The following is a 17,690-nucleotide window of genomic DNA, read 5'->3' as shown; positions in this document are numbered from 1 at the left end:
TCTCCCCTTCTGCCCAACTTCTCTCAGCCCCTCCCCAGCCTGGCTCGTGCTCCTAATCTCCTTTTCTCCGAGCTCCTACCCTTGTGTATCTGAGTAAGGCAATTTCTTTTTTCTCTTCCACAATGCCTGGGCATCTGTAGTTGGAGTATTTAGAATGCAGGAGAGGTAGAGGTAGTCTCCCTGCTCGTGTCCAATACACATTGGTTCCCTGTAGCTGGCAGGAGCAATCAGAGAGAAAGTCATGCTCAGCCCCTGCAGCATTGGGTTGGAGCATGCTCAGTTCAGATGGAATCTTTGGAAAATTTTGCAACCAAATGCTAACAATCTCTTCTGAGCATGGGCAAACAGATTTTTCAGAGGATTAAACTTGCCCAAATTTGGGAGAATTTTCATAGGGATCGCAAAACACATATCCCTGACACCAGGGTATCCCCTCAGCAAAGCACGGGGTTCTGCAGCTTCTCAACAAAATAGTTGTAAGATTTTTATTTCATTTTTTTTTTTAAACATTGACAAACTTTTTCTCTCATCTATTTTTGGAAATGGCTTGAACATTTTAGCTGTAACTTCAGAGAAAAAATTCAGCCTGAGACAAATAGCTGAAATAAGAAATTTCAACATGAATGGTTTAAATTTTGCAAAATTTTAAGTAACTGAAAACAGGGTTTTATAATGTAAAGTGTCCGATAACCTTAACTATAGGTGTCACTATCTGCACCACCTAAAATAAAACAGTAAATCAATACTCCATCATATAAAGTAAATCTTTAGTAAGAATATTGTTTACCTCTATTTTTATATTAAATGTGTAAGGATTCTTCTGGCTTTCTGAAATCATCAATATGATTTCAGGACTGGAAACAGTGTGGAGATAACATTCCTTATTTGACCTTTTCTTTGGTGAAAGGAAAGTTCCTAAGTCATATTAATACCTCTAGCAACTGATTCAAATGGGTCCCAGAGTTTTCCACTTTTTGGTCACCACTCCTTTAGGATATCTATATGAGGCCACTGGAGATCATCACTAAGAATTATGGGACACCATGATAACAATGGGCATATAAAACTTAGCTCTGTTTTCCTTTCATCATGTCTGGACAGTGACATTTCCTTCTTTTCACAGTTCTTGGCTAAAATATAGTAAAGATGGAGAATGACCTAGCTACAACTCAGTCCAGAAAAGACATATGATGCTGGCAAGGGGGAAGTGACAAGAACTGGCAAGGGTTGTGACTGTTTGCTTTATTTGTTTCATGATTTTGAGTATTTGGAGCCCCAATTGTTTTTGGATTCAAAGACTGCATTGATGATACAGACTATATTTTCATTTGCAGTTAGCTAACATGTTGTGGAATTTCCTTGACGATACTGGAGTTCCCACAATCATCCAAGCCATTGCCATTTCCAGGTAGTCTATTAACATTGTGTTCTATCAAGGATCACCGTTAGAGCTTTACTATGCTTGGAAATTTACCAATATAACTATTCCAAAATAGTTATTTTAGTATAAGTCACTGGGTGGATGCTTTTATTCTAGAACAAGAGTGCCTTTTTTCAGTATAACTTAATATACTTCCAAAGGGGATTAGCTAAATCAGAAAATGAAAAACTTATTCCAGAATACGAGTGTCCACACAGGTTAATACTAAATAAAATTATTCAGGAATAGTTATTTGGTAAATTTTCAAGAGTAGATGAGCCCTTAAAAAGGATCACAGAGGACACCATCACCACCCTGCTTGTCACTCAGGCCTGTAACTTGGGCACCATCTTCAATTCAGACTTCACCCTCAAACCTCACATCCAGGCTATATCTTAATCTTTCAAATTCTTTCTGCATAACATATCTAAGATATGGCCTTTCTTATCCATCCACACAGCTGAACTCTTTCCCAGGCTTTCATCATCTCACATCTCATTTACTGCAATATCCTTTTCTCTGACCTGGACAAATGCAATCTTGCCCCACTCATATCCTTATAGACTCTCAGACTTTCAGAATGCTGATGAAAAGATCATTTTCCTAGCCCATTGCTTTGACAGGTGTCACCCCTCCTTTTGTATCTCTCTAAATAGAGGTGTCAACAGAGGTGGTTTTGGAACAAATTGATAAATTAAACAGTATTAAGTCGCCAAGACCAGATGACTTTCACCCAAGTGTTCAGAAGGAACTCAAATATAAAGTTGCAAAAACTACTAACTGGGGTATGTAGTGTATCATTTAAATTAGCTTCTATATCAGATGACTGGAGGATATCTAATGCGACACCAATTTTTTTTAAAAAGGCTCTAGAGGCAATCCTGGCAATTACAGACTAGTAAGCCTAACTTCAGTAGCAGGCAAATTGGTTGAAACTAGAGCAACAAAGAGAATTATCAGACACATAGATGAACACAATTTCTGGGTAAGACAATATGGCTTTTGTAAATCATGCTTCACCAATCTATTAGAATTCTTTGAATGGGTCAACAAACATGTGGACAAGGGTGATCCAATGGATACAGTGTACTTGGACTTTCAGAAATCCTTTAACAAGGTCCCACACCAAAGGTTCTTAAGCAAAGTAGGCAGTCATAGGATAGGATGGAAGGTCCTCTCATATAAAAGTTAGGAAACAAAGGGTAGGAATAAAAGGTCAGTTTTTACAGCAGAGAGATAAATAGCAGGATCCTACAACTATCTGTACAGGGAACAGTGCTTTTCAAAATATTAATAAATGATCTGGAAAAAGGGGTAAACAGTGAGGTGACTAAATTTGCAGATGAAACAAAACTACTCAAGATAGTGAAGTCCAAGCAGACTATGAAGAGTTACAAGGGATCTCACAAAACTGGGTGACTGGGCAACAAAATGGCAGATGAAATTCAAATGTTGATAAATGCAAAGTAATACACATTGGAAAACATAATCCCAACTAGCCATATAAAATGATGGGGTCTAAATTAGCTGTTACCACTCAAGAAAGAAATCTTGGAGTCATTGTGGCTAGTTCTCTGCAAACATCCACTCAATGTGCAGCAGTGGTTGAAAAAAGCTAACAGAATATTGGGAATCATAAGGAAAGAGACAGATAAGACGAAAGATAATGTCATATTGCCTCTATAAAAATCCACGGTATGCCCACATCTTGAATACTGCGTGCAGATGTGGTCGCCCCATCTCAAAAAAGATACATTAGAATTGGAAGAGGTTCAGAAAAGGGCAACGAAAATTATTAGGGGTATGGAAAAACTTCCGTATGAGGAGAGATTAATCAGATTGGGACTTTTCAGCGTGGAAAAGAGATGACTGGGGAAAATATGATAGAGGCAAATTGGGCGAATATGATAGAGGCAAATACAAAATCATGACGGGTGTGGAAATAAGTAAATAAGGAAGTGTCATTTACTCCTCATAATGCAAGAACTAGGGGTCAACAAATGAAATTAATAAGAAGCAGGTTTAAAACAAACAAAAGGAAGTATTTCTTCACACAACGCACAGTCAACCTGTGGAACTCTTTGACAGACGATGTTGTGAAGGGCAAGACTATAACAGGGTTCAAAAAAGAACTAGATAGGTTCATGGAGGATAGGTCCATCAATGGCTATTAGCCAGGATGGGCAGGGATGGTGTCCCTAGTCTCTGTTTGCCAGAAGCTAGGAATGGGATACAGCGGATGGATCACTTGATGATTATCTGTTCTGCTCATTCCCTCTGAAGCACCTGGCATTGGCCACTGTCAGAAGACAGGATACTGAGCTAGACTGACCTTTGGTCTGACCCAGTATGGCCGTTCTTATGCCATACTGTAGCTAAGAGGGCAAATGTAATTCCTGGAAGTGTAAACGGGAATATCAAGTAGGAATAAGGAGATGGTATTCCCTATATAGCATTAGTAAAACCATTACTGAATACAATCTCCAGTTCTGGTGCCCACAATTCAAACAGGATGTAGAAAAATTGGAGAGGCTTCAGAAAAGAGCTACAAGAATGATTAAAGGTCTGGAAAACATGCCTTATAGTGAGAGACTAAGCTAAGTCTTTTTAGTTTATCAAAGAGAAAGCCGACAGCTTGATCACAGTCTGGAAGTACCTACACGCGGAAGAGATTTGTGATAGCAGACAGCTCTGTAATCCAACTAAAAAGGGCATAATGAGAACCAATGGTGAGAAGCTGAAGCTAGACAAATTCAGACTAGAAATAAGGCACCAGAACGGCTACTAAACATTAACAATTCAAACTCTCCATCACTTGCAGGCTGTAAGTCAAGATTTCTAAAAGATATGCGATAGCTCAAATACAAGTTATGGGCTTGATGCAGAAATTATCAAGAAGTCCTTTAGTTTATGTTATGTTAAGTCCTGCATAACATAGATGATAATTAATGGACACTTCTGGTCTTAAAATCTAGGAATCTAAGGGTTTCTCTACACTTAAAATACAACAGCAGGTCAGCTGGGCCACTGCAGCTGGTTGCTGTAGCACTTCCATGTAGACACTACCTACACGGATGGGAGGGATTCTACCATCAGCATAAATAATCTACCTCCCCAAGAAGCGATAGCTAGGTCTGTCTACCTGGGGACTTAGTTTGGCTTAACAATGTGTGGATTTTTCAGACCCCGGATTGATGTAGTTAAACAGACCTAATTTTCTAGTGTAGACCGGCCTAAGACTCTATGACGTTTTGTAAAGCTGGTAGAATTTGATCCTCACTCATATACACTATAACTTTTACTGAAATGTCTATTTTGGGGATTGTGATACAATGCTTTCATTCCTCCTTTTCTAAAATATTTCTTAAGACACTGGAAATATGTAGCCTTTCAGACTGCAGTAGCTACCCCTTCAGACAGATACAAAATCTGAAGATATGTAGATTACAGTATCTGAATTGTCATGATGATTAGTTAAATATGTACCACTTCAGCATTCTTGTTAGGCTCTGATGCAATAATGATGAAATATCAATACTATTAATGTATGCTATGTTCTTTGAACTACACAAGCGTGTCATACTACTTTGATCTTCCTCAGTATTCTGTATCTTAACTGCCTCTCATTCCATTTTCTTTCCATGGGTTAATATGACTGCAACTCTGGAAGAAGTGTAGTGACAAGCAAATCAAAACACAGCATTCTGAAACGTCAAAATGGGACATTACATTCCTATTATCCCAAGAATACATGAGTGTAATACCACGGCACTATTTTCCACTGAGAAAGATTTTAATCAAGAGCTGAAAATTACAACTTTATTTCTTTCTTCTGACAAAGATAACAAGACTGTGAAATTGTACCAAATAAATCTCTTCCTGTTGTAACGTTCCAAGTGCGGATCCTACTTGTATGTCGAAGACCTAAACTATAGCAAAGAGTCCATACTCATATTATGCATTTCATTGGTATCCATAGCTATGTATACTAGGTATCTTTTACAATTCAACATTTGCCTTCTGAAATTACACATGCCCATTTTAGATGACGCTTTGCATCTCTGTTTTACATTGGCTCCTTCCTTAAGGTATGGGGACATTTTAAGGCAAAGGAATTTACAGTGCATTCAGTAGCAAACTGATAAACATATGACACTGTCGTGATCTGATGGATCAAGTTTAGTCATTACACAAATGAAGACTCTTCCTCTAGGACTACAGGTCTGAGGAAACAAAAGCTAAGCTATTAGCAATTTAAAATGTTACATTTTTCAACACCTAAAACACACCTTTAAGGTTCCTGTAGCCAAGACTATTTCTACTTATTGAGCAAATGATGTAATTAAAATTAAAGGTGGGCATGTGAAAAGCAGAGCTCTTGTTGACTAGCTAAAACACCCTCTGCTTATCCAGCTTGATATCTGAGAAGTTTGATACAATGTGTAAAATTACAGTTTAGGTGTTAGCAATGTTAAAAGCTGTTATGCAAAAACATTAAATTTTCGAACCATAACCAGCTTTTAAATATTGTTAGTGCTATTGGTGTGCGTGGATCCTGCTCAAGATCTTTCAGGTAGAAATTAAAAGATGACAAAGTGATGTTCTTATATATATTTTCCAGGGAAATATGCCTGAAGAAATTCCATCTTCATGATTCTTTAAGTTCAGCATCCTGCTGAGGAAAGCCATTAGCTTTGGTGGTTTGGACATGACAGCACCAGGAGATTTTTGGTTTTCCATGTTTTGGTTTTAACCTCTCTCTGGTACTTGAGCTTCACCCTAGTCATGCAAGTTACTGTGTCCTCTCTGACTGCCCTGCCATAGTTCAGTGACAAGGAAGGGAGGAGATCAGATGACATGATCCATTTTTTTTTCCAGGCCTTGAATAGAAAAAGTGATTTTTTTCTCTTTTCCTTCGATGATTTCCTTTTCCATTAGAGACTACAAATGCATTTGTCATCCTTTATTTTCAGATAAAAGGTAGAATCGTTTTTCAATGTACTCACAATCTGCAACTTAATTTGAAACTTCAAAGATTTTGCAAAACTACACATAAAAATCCCTAACGGTTGTTCATTTCATAAGTGTCTACAGAAATCCTCTGGGGTGGAGATTCTAACACTAACTGGGAAACTAAAAAGGACTAAAACAATAAAAAACTGAGAATAATATAGGTTGAATATTTGCAGGAGAACAGAAGGATCAGCTCTGGAAACTAGAGGATTCTGACTCAGGCCATGTGCCAGTAAGAAGGTACTGGAGAGGGAATCATTCCACCCTGCTCCTTTTACTTTTAGCGCGGAGCATGTGGACAAGAGTGATCCAGTGGGTATAGTGTACTTAGATTTTCAGAAAGTCTTTGACAGGTTCCCTCTCCAAAGTAAGCTGTCACGGATAAGAGAAAAAGTCCTCTCATGGATCAGTAACTAGTTAAAAGATAGGAAACAAAGGGCAGGAATAAATGGTCAGTTTTCAAAATGGAGAGAGGTAAATAGTGGTGTCCCCAAGGAGTCTGTACTGGAACCAGTACTATTCAACATATTAATAAATAATCTGGAAAAAGGAGTAAACAGTGAGGTGGCAAAATTTGCATATGAAACAAAACTACTCAAAATAGTTAAGTCCAAATCAGACTGGGACGAGTTACAAAGGGATCTCACGAAACTGAGTGACTGGACAACAAAATGGCAGATGAAATTGAATGTTGGTAAATGCAAAGTAATGCACATTGGAAAACATAATCCTAAACATACAAAATGATGGGGTCTAACTTATTTGTTACCACTCAAGAAAGATCTTGGAATCACAGTGGATAGTTGTCTGAAATATCTACTCAACGTACAGCAGCAGTCAAAGCTATAGAATCTTAGGAAGCATTAAGAAAGGGAGAGATGAAAAAAACTGAAAATATCATAATGCCACTATATAAATCCATGATACGCCCACATCTGGAATACTGCATGCAGTTCTGGTCACCTCATTTCAGAAAAGATATATTAGAAATGGAAAAGGTACAGAGAAGAGCAACAAAAACAATTAGGGGAATGGAACAGCTTCCATATGAAGAGAGATTAAAAGGACTGGATCTTTTCAACTTGGAAAAGAGATGATTAAGAGGGGATATGAGAGAAGACTGTAACATTGTGACTTATGTGTAGAAAGTGGATAAGGAAGTGGTATTTAATCCTTCATATTACACAAGAACCAATAAAATTAATAGGCAGCATATTTAAAACAAACAAAAGGAAATACTTCTTCACACTATGCAAAGTCAACCTGTGGAACTTGTTGCCAGGGGATGTTGTGAAGGCCAAAACTATAATGGGATTCAAAAAAGAATTAGATAAGTTCATGAGGGATAGGTCCATCAATGGCTATTAGCTAAGATCATCAGGGATGCAACTCCATGCTCTGGGTGTCCCTGGCCTCTGTTTGCCAGAAGCTGGGAGTGGATGACAGGAGATGGATCACTTGATGATTGCCTGTTCTAGTCAATCCCTCTGAAGCACCTGGCATTGACCACTGTCAAAAGACAGGATACTGTGCTAGATGGACCATAGGTCTGACCCACAATGGTCATTCTTATGTTCTTGTCTTTCACTGGCTCCTCCTTCTCTATGGCATGAAATTTACACAATCTTTCTTAACTTATAAGGCTCTACCCCATCCTACTTATTTCTTATTCACTATCAGAATGTCAACTCCCACTGATAGGCCCATGATGCCAGCCTCCATCACCCACTTACTAAGTTTTCAAAAAAGCATTCCTTCACACTTTCTCCCATGCTGCCCCTCATCCATGGAAGAAGCTTTCTGTAAATATCCACAAAACTAACACATTATTCTCCTTAAAACTCTCTTTCCTATGACACCTAGAACACACTTAACAATAGTTATGCTCCTGGTGCCTCTGCCTATCATTCTGACCAAAACTGTCTCATTGTTTCCTTTACTCCCCGCATCTGTCTATATACACGTATTGCTTCTTATCTTATATTTAGACTGTAAACTCTTGGGGGCAGTGGCCATCTTTTTCTATGACATCTAGCACAATGGGGTATTGGTCTATGACTAAGACTCTTAGGCATTATGATAATACAAATAATAATAATGACTATTACAAAGTTTCAGCTAGTACAAAATATGGCAACTTTCCTGCCATTTCAGTTCCTGATCTGCGTAGGCTTTTCAGCTGCTTAGTGGCGCAATACAAGGTGCCAGTTCTAATCTACGGAACTCTGTTTGGTTTAGAACATGGTTTTCCTTGGAATTGCCTCTCTTTTCCCATGCCTCATTGCAGTGGGTGAGACAAACAAAAACAACAACATTTTGTTAAAAAGCAAAATTATACCCAAAAGGAGAAAAGTACTTAGAAAGGTGCATTATCCTAGTTTTTACACTAACGTTTAGTAAAATAGTTTCCAGTTAATTATGAAGTGTGGTATGAAGAATAGACTATATTATTAAGAAATCCTTGCACTTTGATATTTAACCTTGTTTTTAAAACTTACCTTGTCTGCATCCACTTTTCCTTTAATAAATTCAGACTTCCAGAATTGCAAAGCTTGTTCCAGTGTTAAGCCAATGCCCTTTAAGAACAATCCATATTGCATACGGCCTCCGTGACGGAGATGGTGGTTATCACGCAGGGCTTTGTTCAACTGTCTCATGCAAAGAGGAAATGATTTAACAGAAAGCTGCAAGAATAAGAAAATATGTGTGTAAAACAGACTAGCCAATTAATTGATAGGATATATGCTTATTGGGATTACTAATTAACTCCACTTGGAAAGGCCGATGGCTGGGGGAAATAAAATGCACTGGACTGCAGATAATGCAAATATGTCCTTGACCCTTTAAATTTAATAAGTCTTCCAAGGACAAAAACATAAAACAGAGTAACACAAGTGGAAAGCTACTAAATAACAAAAGTGTATTTGATAATTTTCTTTCTTACAGCAAAAAACCCCCTGTAGAACTATTACAATGGGTCTTACGCCTGCTTATAGCTCCTTGGAGGATTTTACCCCGTCAAGGTTTCTCCCCCACTCTGAACTCTAGGGTACACATGTGGGGATCTGCATGAAAAACCTCCTAAGCTTATCTTTACCAGCTTAGGTCAAAACTTCCCCAAGGTACAAAATATTCCACCCGTTGTCCTTGGACTGGCCGCTACCACCACCAAACTAATACTGGTTACTGGGGAAGAGCTGTTTGGACGCGTCCTTCCCCCCAAAATACTTCCCAAAACCTTGCACCCCACTTCCTGGACAAGGTTTGGTAAAAAGCCTCACCAATTTGCCTAGGTGACTACAGACCCAGACCCTTGGATCTTAAGAACAATGAACAATCCTCCCAACACTTGCACCCCCCCCCACTTTCCTGGGAAATGTTGGATAAAAAGCCTCACCAATTTGCATACGTGACCACAGACCCAAACCCTTGGATCTGAGAACAATGAAAAAGCATTCAGTTTCTTACAAGAAGACTTTTAATAAAAATAGAAATAAATAGAAATGAAGAAATCCCCCCTGTAAAATCAGGATGGTAGATATCTTACAGGGTAATTAGATTCAAAAACATAGAGAACCCCTCTAGGCAAAACCTTAAGTTACAAAAAAGATACACAGACAGAAATAGTTATTCTATTCAGCACAATTCTTTTCTCAGCCATTTAAAGAAATCATAATCTAACACATACCTAGCTAGATTACTTACTAAAAGTTCTAAGACTCCATTCCTGGTCTATCCCTGGCAGAAACCAGCATATAGACAGACACACAGACCCTTTGTTTCTCTCCCTCCTCCCAGCTTTTGAAAGTATCTTGTCTCCTCATTGGTCATTTTGGTCAGGTGCCAGCGAGGTTACCTTTAGCTTCTTAACCCTTTACAGGTGAGAGGAGCTTTCCCCTGGCCAGGAGGGATTTCAAAGGGGTTTACCCTTCCCTTTATATTTATGACAACCCCAAAGAAAATGAAGGTGTGTGCGACAGTTTAAACATCAAAGAGTCACAGAATCTGAGGCCAGAAGAGAGCACCAGATCATCTAATCTGACCTCCTGTTAACACAAGCTACCATCACTCAGCACCAGCACACTAAACCCAATAACTGAAATTAGAGCAAAGAAGTATTACAAGTATTACAAGGAAACTGAACTACTATGTGCCACAGACAGATAACAGGTGCTCCAATGCATGAGGGCCCTGCAATGGTAGAGAACTGATTACATGTGATATATCCACATATTTCCAGCATGCGACATGCATCCCATGCTACAGAGGAAGACAAAAAAAATCCATGATCACTGCCAATCTGACTCGGGGTAAAATTCCTTCCCGACACCACACATAGGGATCAGTTAGACCCTGAGCATGTGAGCAAGAATAAGCCAGCAAAGCATCTGAGAGAGAGAGAGAATGCTCAGTACCACCTAAAGCACTGGCCCTCCCTGCCCAGTATCCCATCTCCCACTGTGGTAATCTCTGATTCTTCAAAGGAAAACAACAAAAAACTACACACAGAATCCCTCCCTGATCATTGCAAGTGGCCAGCTGAAGCCCTGAAGCATGAGATTACAAGAACATCAGACATAAACCACAACGCACCCTTCTGCCTCCCACCATCAAAAACCCACCATACAATCCCACTCACAAATGTGTCGAGCTTTCTCTTAAAACTAATTAAATTTTCCCCCACAACTTCTATTGGGAGGCTCTTTTAGAACCTCAATCCTCTGATGGTTAGAACCCTTCTTCTAATTTCCAGATTGAATTTATTCATGGATCGTTTACACCCATTTGTTCCTGTGCCAACATTGTCCAGCATTCCCCAGAACTATGACCTTGTGACAGGTGGGTTGGATCTAGGGACTTCCTGCTAGAAGAAAGGAAATTTTCAGGTAAGATAAACAATGTTCTGATTCTTCTTTGTAGGGAAAGTCCACAGATCCATCATAATGGGATGTTCAATAGCACTGTGTCACCAGAAGAGGGGGTCAGAGAGATCTTTTTAAATAAATAGATCAGTAACTGGGTGAGCATAGGACGTAAATCCCTTCCTCCCATGACAAAGACTGAGATGATCTGCACATTTAACTTGTAAAACATAGTAAAGGTGTGCAAAAACATGACCAGATGGCCACCCTACATCTTTCTTTGTATGTTAGTATAATTCTTCAGGTCATGAAACTTCCACGGCTCTGAATGAAAGAGCACAACAGTTCAAGGGGGAAAAAAACTGTTTTGTCTCTCTGAAAGCTTCTGAAACGACTTTAGTAACTGAAGCCTTAGCAGCAGATGTAGGGTGGTTTTTTGATTTTTAATTTATTTTGAGGTTTTAAGACCAACAGAGCTAGAGCTTTCCTGAAGTGGATACTGCATTCAGTGTTGATTTGTACTATACACTATGTACTTCTTACATCAAGAGTATGCCAGAGTTGGAGGTTTTTGCAGGTGGGCAAAAAGAGTGGAAACAAAATAATTTCTTCTAACAAGGTTTATCTTGGGAATAAAGGTTGTGTTAACGCTTAGCACAATTTTCCCTTCATGAGGGGTGCAGTACTGTTGCAAGACAAATTCTATGGGTACTTGTGACAAGGGATCAAAGAAATGCTTAGGGAAGGCATTTAATACAAGATTTATTTCCCGGGAGCGAGTTTTCCTCATTGATGTGGATTTGAGAAGTACAGCCTATTATTACTCTGGAATAAGACTTTGGTTTCTCTCCAGAGTTCTGAATGCAAAAAGGTCCCTTGATAGGTGTGCAACTCAGGACCCAACTCTCCATTCAAAGACCTTGGGCTGTAGATTCCATTCTACTGGATTATCCTTTGTTTTCTTCACCAGCTGCTATGATGTTTATTTCCTCTTTGCACGCTGTGCTTGAGAAAACAGATTTGTTTTTCTTCCTTTTCACTCAGGAACAAAGAAAATTAGATGCGCATAGCCAGAATGAGAATCTAGTGTTTCCTTCTTTGCTGATATAAGCCATTGTGGAAGTGCTTTAAGACGTCACTGGTATATCTTGGCTGATCAGGACTGGATTTATCTTTCTTAGGGCTTAATTGCTCTGAGCCAACTAATATTGTGTTGAAGTTCTGCTCTTTCATTAGCCTAGGGTGAAATTGTTGAAATTCCCTGCTCTTCAAGCTGGTATAGATTTTCTCCACAAACCTGCTCTGATTCTAACATACTTTGGCCTTTTGAGTACCTCTTGGCAATGGGACAAAAGAGAACAGGCATAATAGGTTCTGTGGACTCAAGAAAATAAGAAACTTCTGGAGAAGACATGTGGAACCTCACTGACAACAGTACGTTGGTGAAGAGAACTTCATTCTGCTTCAAGATATCAAAGCCAAGATAGATTCATTGAAGAATGGATGGCATTGTGCCCTTTGGCCACCAGCTTCTGAATCCTGCCCTCTGATAGGGAAAAATTTCTGTGAAGGCTGATATCTCTAACTCCCAGAAGTAATATCAGCTCCTTAGATCATCACTTAGATCTTAGTGGAGTTGTCCAATCCATGTTATTCCAGAACGGAATCTGGGCTAAGTGATACCTGTTTTGTGGGCCATTTCCAGGAGCAGTGCTCCAATGAGCAGGTTGTTTTGGAATGGGTATGTATGAATCCTTTTCTACCAGAGGAAAATACAATGTTTACTAGCACTTCAGTTAATATCCTTAGAGAGGCAGGCAGTTCAAAAAGTAAAAGCAGCATACTGGTAACATCATCTTTTGTATGTGAATCTGGTATCTTTTCCAGGAGGTACATAGAACAATGTGTAGATAAGTGTTCTACAGATAAATTAATGACAGAAAAAGTTTCCTTTGGAATTGCTGCTATGGTGGAATTTAGGATTTCCATCCTGAACCATGGCTTCTGGAGGAATCTGTTCAAAGACCTCTGATAGAGCTTTCCTTGTCTTTGAAATCCTAGGACACTGAGAAGAGAAAGGAGTAGAAGTCTAAGTCTTCTTGTTCTGTGGGAGATCAATTACCCAATTTGAAATAGGTGATATATTGCAGTCTTCATACCCAGGTGTTTCAAATTGGTTGGATGAAAAGCGGGGATGTTAATAATCTTGGTTTTGGAGGTGCATTTAATTCTAATGCTGAATCTCTCTACCTAAGATTCATTCTTCTAATGTAGCATTTAGGCAAAATTCAAAATTTCCTGCCACTTGCTCCCATTTGTTCCCGATTCCCTCTGCCAATTATTGAGGTTTTACAATAAAGGTCCATATTTTTAAAAAATCCCCCAAAACAGGGAAACTGACCAATTATATAGACTAAAGAGAAATTGACTATAAAATGAAGAAGAAAAACAACTGGAGGTAAAATTAAAAAATTAACACCAACTCACAAACAGTCCCACTCTAATTTCTCACAGGTTGCACTTCAAGTTAACTTTGCTGCATTTTAGCTTTTATGTGACATAATTTTGTTGAACTGGTCCTCAAACCAGTTTGAGAACTACTACTGAAGAGATAAAGCAGATAGTTTAGTCACAGCTTTTATGGACAGGGAGAATAAAGACTTTTTTAAGAAAGGCCAGTCATACCCTAGGAGGTGGTGGGATGAACTGTTAATCGTTTTTAGAAAGGCAAGACAACAATGAGCATATAGCAACCAATGAAGAGCACAAAGTACTTACTGCATCAATGTGTTCTAATGAAATTTTCCCAACATTTTTTTGTATGCTGTAATCTGGACCAACATAGGAATGGCTGAAACAAAAAAAGGAAATATGTTGTTTAGTTTAGTTAGTTAAAAAAAGAAATTTTCATAAATGCAGGAATAGATGACCTTGCAACTTTTAGCAAATTAAATTTAGGAACTGAGAACTTTACATGCAAACCACAGACAAGAAAAAAATCGTGCTGATAGTTATCTGTTTTGTAAACCAAATTAGAAATAACACTAAAATCAAGATTATACAGAATTTTTGTTGTTGTTCCTGTATTCCTTGGGGGGGGGGGGGGGGGGGGGAAGTCTTCAGTCTTTAGATATTGGTGCTGAGTTTGAAAGTGTTGAGACACCCTGGTGAACACATCCTAAAAAAAAAGGGAACAGTCACTAAAAACTAATTAAAAGTATTCAAAATAATACCAAGAGTACCAAAGTTGTGGTAAACTAAATGTAAGCATCTGGAGCACTACTTGCAATCTCAAATGCATTCTCCTTTGGGGAGGGTGGGGTGGGAGCAGTTATCAGTCTAGTCTGATTGCAGGGCAGAAGAAAAGAGCAATGATGATGAAATTCAACTTTCTTCTCTACTTATGTGGTAGGGTCTCCAACACAATTGGCAACAGGGATAGCTCACACATACAGAGCTACAGGCTCAGCAAGTAGCTCATTGGCCCAAGCTACATTTCTGTGGATGCTGTCAAATTCTAAAAGCTCCCAAACAGTTAAAAACACTGAGTTATATGACAGAACTAGAAAAATATTTTTTAAAATTCAGGCTTCACTAGGAAGACCTGGTGAACTTTTGGCACCCCGTCGGACACTGAAATAAAATAATATTTTGGGGGACAATGACTGTATGCAGTTTTGAATTTAACAGAGAAAGATGACATTTGTACTGAGAGATGTTACAGAATACCCACTAGAAACCATTAAAACCATGATTGTGTATTTAGAAGAACTGTGAGTTAAGGTGAGGATTCTACATGCATTCAGTAATCAAACATTTTTCTTTTTTGATCTTTGAAAACAAGATTTTTTCAGCTGTGAGACAGAGGATGCAAAAAGTAAGAAAAGAAGTAGAATTTGTGTAAAGTTTTGTTGAACTTAATTTGCAAGCATCGGTTTTTACTCAATTAAGCTGCAAATATTGCATAAGAATAAAAACATTTTGGGGAATGCTGATTCAGGGAGACAACTTCTGACAAAAATTAGTGCTGTAAATATTATCAGGCACTCAGTGATTAACTCCAGAAAGAATGGATACGGCTAAGACAGCATGCTGGATGTTACTGTTTATTCTCTGGTACTTGCAATATTTATTTTGTGTAAAACATGCAATTGAGAGATGACTTTACTGTAGTACATGGTATTCTTTCTGTTTAAATCACAGTTAAAACAAACCCTTGTTTACTTCTTTAGTCTTGTTTTCGGCAGACACTAGAGAATTGGTCAAACTTCTTGAGGTTACTGTCATCTTTGGAATACCTCCTCTCTATTCCCAGACAACAGACAGATAACGAAAACTGGTTGAGTGGTATTTTACTATCATCAATTATTTGTATTACTGTAGTGTTTAGCAGCTCTAGTCATAGACCAGAACTCTACTGTCCTAGGTGCTGTCCAATCACAAAACAAAAACACAGTCCCTTCCCCAAAGATCTTACAATCTAAGAATAAGACAAGAGACAACAGATGGATCAAACAGGCTGATGGAGGAGTACAAGGAAACAATGAGACAATATTGGTCAGTACAATAGCCAGTAATCTCAGCACACGAGTAGTGCCATCATGTTTTTTTGTAGGCATGACAGAAAATGATATGGAGGCATTGGAAGGATGTAGCTAATCACCTTATATAATCATTTTATTGTGTTATCTATTGTTGTGGTTAATTCATATGTAATCAATGTGTGATAAATAGATTTATATTGTAGGTATAGGCACAGGAATAAGTAGGATAGTATTACAGGGGTATAGGTTGACAAATATTTATGAGTGAAGAGTGTGTATTTGGCATATAAGCAAAGTAAAGCTATAAAGCAAGGCCTGCAGCTGAGGCCTGTAAGATGTTACCTTAGCCACATTAGGCCTTAAGCCTAAAGAAGGATTGACATAAGTAGGTGACCCAGGAATAACCCTGTACCAGTAAAGTTACAAGATTATTGTAAAGAATGTGCCTATGGGTGATGTTTGGGAAAACAGGTACACAGTGTACACTCATCTGAACTGCAAGGTACCTGATTGTAATACCATGGAAAATTCCTTTTGTTGGAACAATGGAAATGCCCCAGCAGAACAGGAGAACAAAGAAAGGGATGTTACAACCTGCTGTTAAAAAAGGGACTAGGGGCAACCTGTTGACCACTAGATCTGAATAAGCAAAGGACAGCTTGTTGTAGAGTAAGAAAAAGGAAACTTGAGGGTTGAGGAGAAAGAGAAGAGGGTCTTGGGACCCAGAAGGTACTGACCAAACCCAAAGGTTTCACGATACGGGAAGAAAACTGGAGAGAGGGTTTCTGCATGCAGATTTCGTTATTTTTGCATGGGTCTGCAAGGCTCTATGCTTTCTCCGTGAATAAAGTGTGTACACATAGGCTTTTTCAATGAGTTTCTTGCTGTAGCCATCACACATCCATGAAGGGTCAAACTGTAAATCAGAGAACCCCATGAAGATGGGGCTCTGGGAAAACTACTGGTGAGACTGCTTTTGGGGCCTAAGGCAGCTGGACCATATGGTCCCACTTTTGACAAAGGGTACCAAATAGGGAGTCTGCCCTCCGTGACTGAGAGGCCAGAGCCTGGATGCTGTTCAGACTTAGGGTGACCAGATGTCCTAATTTTATAGGGACAGGCCCGATATTTGGGGCTTTGTCTTATGTAGGCACCTACTACCCCCCACCCCCGTCCCGGTTTTTCACACTTGCTGTCTGGTCACCCTACTTAGACTCTTCAGGTTTAGAAGCATTCAGGACCCAATGTTTGGATCCAAACCCAACAGCCTAGTGAGCATCCAGCAGTGGGAGCCCAATCAGGTCTGTGGCATTTCCTTATCCCTTTTTCTTAAAATCCCATGAGTATTTGAGTAAGAGTATTTAGTATTGAATAAGAGCAGGACACACAGCACTGGCTTTTACATTTTTTTAGAAGAATCAAAAGGAAATTTTTAACCATATTATACAAATGTTATAGTCAGGTCAAAATTTGGATTCAGATTATTTTGGTATTGATCTTTTAAGTACTCTTTGTGTCCGTCTTGACAACTCACTTCATACCTCATGGTTTAACAAGCTAAAGAATTGTACAATCTCCTTCATGGTATCAGTAGACAAATACTTACGCTTACACATAGAAAAATGAGGTAGGTGATGGAGAAAATGAAAGTCTTCTAAAGACACCTTCTTCTGTTTTATTTTGGTCTAACTGAAAACACAATATGCACTAGATGCTAATGAAGTTAGAACTGTAGATACTAAACAAAATGAAAAGAAAAGCACTAAAACAGATTTGTAATTGTCTCTCTGAGACAGCCTTCTCAAACAGATTCAACATTTGGTATCTGTATTTTATTAAACCATCTTCAAA

The 17,690-nt window shown here is 38.7% G+C and overlaps 1 protein-coding gene across 7 annotated transcripts in view; it reads right to left on the bottom strand.

The window, feature by feature from the left end:
- Positions 1–17,690, bottom strand: part of PRIM2 (DNA primase subunit 2) — a 308,890-nt gene that overhangs the window by 95,708 nt on the left and 195,492 nt on the right. For all 7 annotated transcript variants that reach the window (XM_048845207.2, XM_048845211.2, XM_048845209.2 and 4 more), the window contains 2 exons: positions 14,074–14,146; positions 8,932–9,117 (listed from right to left, as the gene is read on the bottom strand). In XM_048845207.2, coding sequence (XP_048701164.1) covers positions 8,932–9,117; positions 14,074–14,146 — 259 coding nt within the window. The remainder of the gene's footprint in view (positions 1–8,931; positions 9,118–14,073; positions 14,147–17,690) is intronic.

This window comes from Caretta caretta, chromosome 3, assembly GCF_965140235.1.
Source record: "Caretta caretta isolate rCarCar2 chromosome 3, rCarCar1.hap1, whole genome shotgun sequence".
NCBI classification, from domain to species: Eukaryota; Metazoa; Chordata; order Testudines; family Cheloniidae; genus Caretta; species Caretta caretta.
Note: the sequence above shows the minus strand (reverse complement) of the source record. Positions and strands in the feature narration are given on the sequence as shown.